Below are 10,863 nucleotides of genomic sequence, written 5' to 3' on the forward strand. Positions count from 1 at the left end.
CCGTAGTTTACCGATTGCCACCTTAAAGCAAACAATCAACAACGAAGCATAGCTATTTAGCACGTGTATTACATGAACAATAAGGTAATAGTTTAGTTTAATGACAGTCAGATTCATGCGTATTGGTATCACCAGATTTTTACAAGAAGGATCAGGCAAAGGTCACTTTGCATACGGACAATCAGAATATTTGCACAGAATATAAGTACATTTGCACATCATATAAGTACATTTGCACATCATATAAGTACATTTGAACATCAAATTATGATATTTTCACATCGTATAATGATATTTTTACATCATATAATGATATTTTTACATCGTATAATGATATTTTTACATCATATAATGATATTTTCACATCATATAATGATATTTTTACATCATAGAATGTTTGCACATCTTCTAAATATGGAAAGACATCATATAAGTACATATGCACATCATATAAGTATGTATACACATCATATGAATATATTTGCACATTATATAACATGTTCGGACTATAAAGATACTGTAGGTATATTTGCATGTCATATAAAGGTGTTTGCACATCATATATATACAATTGCACATCATATAAAGGTAAATGCACATCATATTCAAACGTATTTATGCACATCATATTATGAAAATGATCATAACAGTTTCAGCGTTCCATACTTGTGTATACATAAGGTTAATTGATAATAGATTCGTTAATGATACCTTCTTCCAAAACAGTTCGTACTCATATCCCTTAAGTTAAACAACGTCGTCCGTTGAAGGGACATATCCTTACGTATTGTACCAGGGTGACGCGACTTCAATGGACTCGGGAACGGATTCAATGGAATATGCTTACGTGGATAAAGGTTCTATTTACCGACGAAGTGAAATTCAACTCAAAATTTTGCGACGACAGAGCCAGTGCCTACATGAAGCGCAATGAACGGTTTTCGGATGTGTGCGCACAGGTAACAGCTTGGTTGGTGATGGAGGAAGTATGGTAAAAGGCGGAATAAAACATACCAGGAACGCACCAATATCAAAAGCATTGATGGTTACCTAAATGCAAAAAAGGTATAGAAAAGGACATTCTGCCTACAGTTGATCTCCCGTTTCACAACATGCATAGCTTTAACTACATTTGCAGCAGGACAAAACCTGTTCGATGAGAAGGTCGATGTGGAATTCGATGAGACTGTCATTAAAGTGAGAGGGTTAGCGCTAAAGAACCAGGTTTAATCCACCATTTTTTACATTTGAAAATGCCTGTACCAAGTCAGGAATATGACAGTTCTTTGATTTTGCCATGTGATTATGGACTTTCCGAATTGATTTTCCTCTAAGTGCTTTTACTTTTTGCCATGTTGAACACATTTTGCATGAAATTTGGCATATAGCTTCCTCAACTATTATTCTTTTATTTCAGATAGGGAGGCATTTGAAAAAAAATGTCTCACTTCCGGTTAAATCCAAAATAGCGGACGACACGATTAAATCAGCCCAATATCGAAGGCTAGTGTGTAAAATGTGTTATTATCATGCTACTATCTTAATATTTGGTACAAACCTTTGTTCTTTACTACTTTTTGATAAATTAAATAGATTAGATGTCTGCAGAAACCCTACTTTCGGTTAAAATCCAACATGGTGGACAATTGTACTTAAATAAGCTTATTTTTAGGGAGGGTAATTGAAATATGTTTTAACGTATTGCTACTATCATTACATTGTGCAGGAACCCTTCTTTGGTGCTTCTGGTGGATACAATATATAAGACATATGTATTAAAAACCCTTACTTCAGGTAATATACAAAATGGCGGACATAGAAATATCAATTTATTATTCAAATTTTCATCTTTTTTTCAAATGTAAAGAAAATGATTTTTTTTTGTGCTGGTCATTAAACTTTTGGCTTTAAGTTATCCCCAAAACCTCTTATTCTATCATGTTGTAAATGTTTAAATATAAAGTTGACACTTCCTGTAAAAAGAAGACGTAAATTTTAAAGATGAGTCCTCAATCTATTTCTTTGATGTAGAGTTTTGGATAGATTGATTAAAACAAAATTAAATCACTATAGTACTAAAACATAATTAAAATTACTACAATTTTCGGCTAAAAATAACGATCACCACGACATGCACACATCGCAGTGAACGGGATACCCGATTTTCCACATTAAAAATTACCACGGCATCCTTTCTTACATCCACAATGTACAAGCTTCTGACAAAATGATGAGGCCTCAGAAACATTTTTTTTTAAAAGTTATCCTCTTTGTCCCCGCCTGGAGTGGGTAGCATAAGAGCCAATCACAAGCTCGTCTCCCTAAACACCTACCTAAGTATATTAAATGATTTACATGCTGGGAAAGACTAGAACACGTTGAGGGAATATCATCAAAAAGCCTTCCCTTTTGCGCAAATAGTTATTGTCTTGCTTCGTTAACCATGTTATACCCATCTGTTAAGTTTTTGCGATCTTACAGTAAAACACGGGTGATAAAGTCTAATCAATCATCATTTTTGTTGTTGATGTCACATCTTCAAATGCAATCAATGTCTCCCACATAGTCTTTTCCCGCCTTGCAAGCAAAGAGAGAACCATATCATAACAGGTTAAGGCATGGATAACAATAAATGTGTCAGATCACTCATTGCCTAGTGCATTTAGAAGGTCATTGATAGATATAAATTTGTTGCCTTCCCAAACACAATCCATAGTGTGTCTACCACTATGTCACGGAATATCGAAACAGAAATGACAGCATCATCATTAACGACTGTTCGAATCATGACTCGCCTAAGTTCAAGTTTCACTGCATCAGACACATGCACCATGATTTTAGTGTCTGTCTTTAAATGTAAACTTGGTGCTCAACTTGAAATACATCACGTGGTGGATAAAATAGAATATCTTGACCATTTGTTGCTATAACTACCATACGCATTCAAGACTTCATCCACTTGTATTACAGTTTCAAGGTATTCTATTAAGGTAAGGACATAATACCCAATCAGCATACTCGTTAGGTCGCAATTCACAATCGGAGAGCTGATTTCCAACATTTACAAAGACTGGTATTGTTTCTCACATCCATAAATTCCAAAAACACATATTTGTTAACCCAGTCTGTTTCTTTTTTTGATCTTGCAACAAAACCACGTATTGTTTTCAATGACATTAAATTGATCAAATCCATATGGTGATGTTGGCTGGTCAATCATCATTCTAAATGCTAAAGTCACATCTTCAAACTCCCGTTAATGTCACCAACGCAGTTCCTTTTCCAGCAAACGTGTTATCTTTTAATGCCTAGTGCATTTGAAAGGTCATGGATTGATATATATCTTATGCTTTTCCCCCTTCCAAATTCAAACCAAAGTTTGTCTGCCCCTATGTCACGGAATAGCGAAACAGCAATGACATCAGTATCGACTGTTCGAGTCATGACTCAGTTAATTTTGTGTTTCACTGCATCAGACACATCGATCTTGATTATAGTGTCAGTCTCTTCGTGTAAACATGGTGCTAAACTTCAAATATCATCATGTGGTGGATAACACTGAACATCCTGAGCGTTTGTTGCTACAACTACCTTGTACTCAAAATTGTCTTGAGCAAGCTGCTGTGAATGAAAACTTAAAAGTTTTTTCTTATTGTACTCATCTCTCAGAAAACTTTGCCAATTTTGAGGATGTTTTTAACCCTGAATTCGTCTGTGTATTCCCTTTCCCCCCAAATGTTGCACTTGCTTATTTTAGCAGCTTTCATACTACCAGTATTGTCTATGTTCTCATCCAACACTACATCCACTGTTGTTACAGTTTCAACGTGTTTCCTAACGAGTATGATGATTGGGTGTTATGTCCTTACCTTAATAAAATACCTTGAAACTGTAACAAGAGTGGACGAAGTCTTTGATGAGTATGGTTGTTGTTGCAACAAATGCTCAGGATAGTATATCTTATCCACCACGTGATGTATTTCAAGTGTAGCACCATGTTCACATAAGAGATAAACACTAACATCATGGTCCATGTGTCTGATGCATTGAAACACGAACTTAAACGAGTCATAATTTGCAGTCACTGATGATGCTGTCAATACTATTTCGCTATTTCGTGACATAGGGGCAGACGAACTATGAATTGTGTTTGAGGAGGCAAAAATCTTTGGATTAATATCTATTAATGGCCTCTCAACTGCACTAGGCAATGAGTGATCACACACACTTATTTCTGAACCATACCTTTACCGGTTGTGATACGGTTCTCTCTTTGCTGGGAAAGGAAAAAAGACTGAGTGGGAGACATTGATGGTATTTGAAGATGTGACTTTAACATATTGAATGATGATTGATCAGCCTAAATCACAGGAGTTTTACTGTTAAATCGCACACACTTATCAAATGGAGCACACATGATTAACGAAACGAGAGAAAATCATTTTTTGCACAAAAGGGAAGGCTAATTATAAAGGAGGCTATTCCCACAACTAGGTTTAGTCTTTTCAAGCACGTAAAACGTGCAATATACTAATGCAGGTGTTTAGTAAAAAGAGCATGGGATTGGCTCGTATGCTACTTAGTCCAGTCACTAATGGATTGCGAAGGGACAAAGAGGGTCCCTTTAAAAAAAAATCTTTCTGAGGCCTCATCAATTTTTCAGAAGCTTGTACATTGTGGATGTAAGAAAGGATGCCGTGATCATTTTTAATGTGAAAAATGGGGTCTCCCGTGCACTTTCTTGTGTGCATGTGGTGTTGACTGTGAATAAACATGTATTCTTGACCAAATAGTAGTAATTTTAAATAAATTTAAGTACTAAAGTGATTTTATTTTGTTTTAATCTATCTATCCAAAACTCTACATCGAAGAAATGGATTAAGGACTTATCTTTGAAATTTTCGTCATATTTTTACCGGAAGTGTCAACTTTATATTAAAACATTTACATGATTTACAACATGATAGAATTAGTGGTTTTGGGAATAACTTAAAGCCAAAAGTTTAATGACCAGCACAAAAAAAAAATCATTTTCTTTACATTTTAAAAAAAAGTTGAAAATTTGAATAAATTGATATTTCTATGTCCGCCATTTTGGATATAACCGGAAGTAAGGGTTTTTAATACACATGTCTTATTCATTGTATCTATCAGAAGCACCAAAGAAAGGTTCCTGCACAATGTAATGAAAGTAAAACACATTACAATTACCCTCCCTAAAAATAAGCTTATTTATGTACAATGTCCTTCATGTTGGATTTTAACCGAAAGTAAGTTTTCTGAAGACATGTAATCTATTTAATTTATCCTAAAGTAGTAACACACAAAGGTGTGTACCAAATATTAAGATAGTAGCATGATAATAACACATTTTTACACACTAGCCCTCGATATTGGGCTGATTTCAGTATGACGTCCGCCATTTTGGATTTTACTGGAAGTGAGACATTTTTTACAAATGCCTCCCTATCTGAAATAAAATAGTAATAGTTGAGGAAGGTCTATGCCAAATTTCATGCTTGTAGCAGGATGTGCACAATTCGCCTGAAATATGCTTGTAGCCGCCGGACTAGATGATGTTTTGTGGAATAATCAAATTCGTATATTGCCATGGCCAGCAATGTCTACAGATTTATTGCCGATCGAAAATCTTGCGAACGAACTTGAACGACGTTTCAAAAATAACTAAAATTTACTAAAAACGCACGCCCAGCTCCGAACAGCATTTTTCAGAGAACGGACCAACATTTCGTATTACTTTATTTGACGTCAAATTGATTAAATGCGACGGAGGTGTCGTACGGTGATAAATGCAGTAGATTGTTAAACACGGTTTTGACCTTATGATTTTCTTATCCCAGGCATAGATTAACTTAGCTGTATTATGCAAAACGTTTTGGAATTTCGGTCCTCAATGCTCAATATCTTTGTACTTGTTTGGCTTTATAACATTTTTTTTATCTGCACGTCACTAATGAGTCTTATGTAGACGCGCATCTGGCGTATTAAATTATATGCCTGGTATCTTTGATAACCATTTACAACACTTTTTCGATGCAACTGCTAGTGGACGTTTTGTCCCCGAGTGTATCGCAAGACCAGTAGTCAGCCCTTCAGTGTTGACATGCCTATCAATTGTGTGGTCAATTTTATAAGATTTCCTGTTTACATAAGTATACTTTTTTCGAAATACTTAAGGATTTTTTTTTATTCCGAGCATAGATTACCTTTTCTGTATTTGGCACAACTTTCTGGAATTTGGATCCTCAATGCTCTTCAACTTTGTACTTGTTTGGCTTTATAACGGTTTTGATCTGAACATCACTGGTGAGTCTAATGAAGACGAAACGCGCGTCTGGCGTATTACATTATTAGCCTAGTACTTTTTATACCTACTGACAACTTGAGATTTGTTTTGTTATAATTGTCCGAAATGTGTAATATTGTTTCAAGCAGAGAAAACTTGTGGTTTTCTTCTTAAAAATGATGTAAGTTAGCTATCCATTAAATTATTATCATTTTTGAGTGAAAAATATAGAAATGATCATGTATCCTTTTTATTTTTCGCTGTATAGTTAAATTATCGAATTTCAAAGTCCGAACCTCGGATAAAATTATCGTAATTTGACAAATCAGGTGATCCACGAGTAACTATGTAAGAATATGTTTCTCTAATGATTATCAAATTAATTTTAAGTTAAATAAAAATCCATTGATAATGATTACCACATTCCTGATTTCTACGTCATACATCCTTTGTTTTTTTGTTACATAAAGGTTTTATATCTCTCTAAGCACAGTTCTAGAAAGCTGATAAAGATTATGACTTCAGGTACTGAGATCAGAGGCAACCACGTGTTTTTGATTTATTCAACAATGAGTCCAGAAAGGTCAAAATACCACAAAATTAAAAAAGGGTATACATAAGCATTAAACAATTGTTTCACAGTAGTTTGAATTACTTTAAACGAACCAACGTTACAGTAAGTCATAATTTGCTTACCCTTTGCACCTTTGACGGTCTGAAGTAGCCCCGACTCAAATTCTGTTGTATTCCATGATTTTGGAACATAACTTTCGGAATCTCCAATGACTGATAGAACAAGTCCTGGAAAGGACTTGTCTTGGTTGTCAGAAATAGCTCCCGTAGACTCTCGTATAGTATTGTATATTTTGCTATACACTTTGGTTGTTTCCTGGTTTGATTCTTTGGTTGACACATGTACGTCAAGCTTAAAATCCCTATCAATGAGTAATAATTCTTGTTTAAAAAGGAATTATACATTAAACAAAACTGAAGTATGATAAAGAACATCCATGAAAATGTCTGTTTGGAAATTTATAATCACACAATTTCTGTTGAGTCGAGTCGGCACGAAGATAATTTTAAAGGTTTACAAATTAATTAGCAATTAACATATAAGAACAATCCAGAAATTGCATTCATTTCTATTGCTACATATAAACATGTATATTATATAGATATGATTATTTCTCCAAAAAAATATAATGTTCCGTACATTACATGTGTTAAATTATTGAATAGTCTTATCTATAAACATGTTTATAGTCTTATCTATAAACATGTTTATATGTAGGAGCGTAATTAATGATCTGTATGTGGAATAGGTCACAAGTAAGGCTTCCTTAAAAATTTATCATAAAAAGCGATTGAAAAAACTCTGAGCATGTTGACACAAAAACACAAAACAACCTTTTTAACATGTTTATTGCTATCATTTTTATGTTGTACTGTTACACCACTGTTCAAGATAATGTGAGGAGGGTTAGGACCCCCCTGACATGACTAACCCCGCCGCCCTGTTTGTCTTGTTCATTTCTAGCCAAGGCATTGTTATTTTCGAATTATGAGTTTGACTGTTCCTCTGGTATCTTTTGTCCCTCTTTTCTTTAACTACGTGAAATGATAATACTGTCCAACAATTAAAATAAATATATGTACAATATATCAATTTAAAGATATCTGCACAACATAGATTTGCTTTCAATAAATCGCGATTAGGCTATATTTGTATATTGGATAGTGGGAAATGAAGCATTTACGTCGCTGCTGTGGAACTATATAATACAATATTTTTCAATTTCATAGTTTGGATATTTTTTTTCAATGAATGAAGATGTTGAGGAGAGTTTATCTATACTTAAAGTTGCAATACTTTTTTTCTCTTCATATAGCTGGGTTTTTTCTCGGTTGTTCGATATTACAAGAAGGATGGTTGAATGTTAGAAACAATTTGTATGATCATATCTTTTCTACAACTTATATAATTATATCTTTTCTACAACTTATATAATTATATCTTTTCTACAACTTATATAATTATATCTTTTCTACAACTCATATAATTATATCTTTTCTACAACTTATATAATTATATCTTTTCTAAAATGTGAACGATTTTTCTTCGAACCTGACCAATATTTGTTTATTGATGAATGCCGTTTATATCGTTATGTTCATGTCGTAATAGTGATAAGATCAAACTTTTGACAAGATGAAAACATTTTTTTTAATCTCTTTTCATGGAAATGGCAAATACCACATAATTATAACAGATAAGATAGGTATCCTAAATGCATCCAACTTTCTTTCCGTAAATACGGTTAAGGATCAAGGTATGTACAGCCTTACAAATATAAAGACTGTCTTTCGAGTTATATAATATTGCGAATAAAGCTATCATGAAAAATTAAAAGTCATCAAACAATTATTTAAGGAGGTAAACACGACTTATTATACCTAAAGGCATATTCTATCGTTAGTTATTATTACACCCTCATTTTACAAGTTATCTATACGAGAAAGATATATACTTACTTCGATGATCTCTCCTGTGAACTGGAATTGGAAGGTCCAGGTTCGGCGGAAACTCCTGACATTCTCCAATCCTTCTATGTGTTCAATATCTCATATGTTAATATCTGAAACAAAATACATTGAACAATACTATAGTGCATACATTTGCAAACATTAAAAAAGTTACTACGTAGTGAATTATATTAATTTTGATACCTAAATAGCAATTAGGCAGAGGATAAAAGTGAACTTACAGAAATTTCCAAGAACTAGTTTTAATTACTGTTTATCAACAAGATTCATGTTGCCATGAGCTAACATTTATTTCTTACACACGACAATATACACACTCAAGTACTAATACCAGTGTATGTATTGTTCCAATTTACTTATATGGAAGACTGCAGGTCAAAAAATATAATTAATAGTTGAAAGTAGGTCAATAAAATGAACATTTAACGTTAGCTATTTTACTACTGTAGAATTTTTCGAAAATTTAGTTTGTAACATAATCGTACCTTATGTAAAATGCATTGTAAATTTAAACAATAACGATGCATAAATCACATTGTAGAAATACAGTAACGTTAGATATATCTCAATGTTATGCCTTTCATAATATAATAAATAATAAAACAATGACCTATAACTTCAACTTAATTTTTTAACGCTGATTTTTCAATTTTCAAACCAATCTTACTTTCTTTGCATGGTGTTTGCCTACGTAAATATTGAATACTTATTTCAATTTTTACTTGCAGATTTCACTTTTCTTCCATGTTTTGTACATAAATACTTGAATGTCAATCAATTAGTGCATTAATTTTGCTATTTTAGTTCTAGTAAATGAAAAACTGAAACCACAAGTTACAAATGCAGGTATAAATTCGAAGACCTGTTGATCTTTGCAAATACATGTATAAATGAAAGAAAAAATATGTTTCTTATGTAAGAATCCTACAAAATTAGACAGACATAAATAAGATATAACATGTCTTCAAATCTTCCCGCCTTCAGACTTCAGAGATCAAGAATCCAAATTAATGACAAATGAATCTGCATAACATCTCAAATGCTTTTCGTTGGACAAAGGTACAAACAGTAACTTAAGTCAATTAGTCTAGTATTTTTTTTATAATTGTGGCCGAGGAAAAGAAAACAACAAAATGAATAAATCTTATCTAATTTTAACATAATGTGTTAAATCTATTGATGTTAAAGCTAGATCCTCACCACACACGCTTATGTTTGCAATACTAGTATATATGTGCCTGTACTGGTTCAGTGAAGATGAAGACATCATCTTTCAATCAGTGAAGTTCAGTGAAGTCTGGAGCTCGCATGTCAGTTAAATGCTAGTAGTCTGTTGTTGTTTTTTTTTCTATGTATTATTTTTATTTTATTTATTTTCTTTGGTTACACCTTCTGACATCAGACTTGGACTTCTCTTGAACTGAATTTTAATGTGCGTATTGTTATGCGTTTACTTTTCTACATTGACTAGAGGTATAGAGGGAGGGTTGAGATCTCATAAACATGTTTAACCCCGCAGCATTTTTGCGCCTGTCCCAAGTCAGGAGCCCCTGGCCTTTGTTAGTCTTATTTTTAATTTTAGTTTCTTGTGTACAATTTGGAGTTTAGTATGGCGTTCATTATCGGGTGTGGGAATTTCTCGCTGCATTGAAGACCTGTTGGTGACCTGATGCTGTTATCTGCTCTATGGTCGGGTTGTTGTCTCTGTGACACATTCCCCATTTCCATTCTCAATTTTATTTGGTATCAGGTTGTCCATACATTGAATCAAAAATCTCTGTTGAAATAGTTAGGAAAGATCACGTCTAGTTTATCCTTCAAAACTAGAGTGTTTTTGTTCTTTTCTGATATTAATTTGAATATTTGTTAGATAACACCAACAAGACTAATTTAGAAATGCGGGATATACACGTAGCTATTGTGTCACAGTCAATTTTTTAATTGTTATTTCACTATTCACCGCTTCAACTTGAAAAATGTAACATAAACTATTTCATTATTAATTATTCATC

General features: G+C 33.2%; 1 protein-coding gene across 1 annotated transcript in view; it reads right to left on the minus strand.

Moving 5' to 3' along the window:
* LOC134714505 (transient receptor potential cation channel subfamily M member-like 2) overlaps window positions 1–8,945 on the minus strand; it is a 64,579-nt gene extending 55,634 nt beyond the window's left edge. Inside the window, exons 1-2 of the mRNA XM_063575801.1 lie at window positions 8,840–8,945; window positions 7,004–7,242 (exon numbers count right to left, since the gene is read on the minus strand). Of these exons, the coding sequence (XP_063431871.1) occupies window positions 7,004–7,242; window positions 8,840–8,901 (301 nt within the window). The 5' untranslated portion in view covers window positions 8,902–8,945. The remainder of the gene's footprint in view (window positions 1–7,003; window positions 7,243–8,839) is intronic.
* Window positions 8,946–10,863: the final 1,918 nt, after the last annotated feature.

This window comes from Mytilus trossulus, chromosome 4, assembly GCF_036588685.1.
Source record: "Mytilus trossulus isolate FHL-02 chromosome 4, PNRI_Mtr1.1.1.hap1, whole genome shotgun sequence".
NCBI classification, from domain to species: domain Eukaryota; kingdom Metazoa; phylum Mollusca; class Bivalvia; order Mytilida; family Mytilidae; genus Mytilus; species Mytilus trossulus.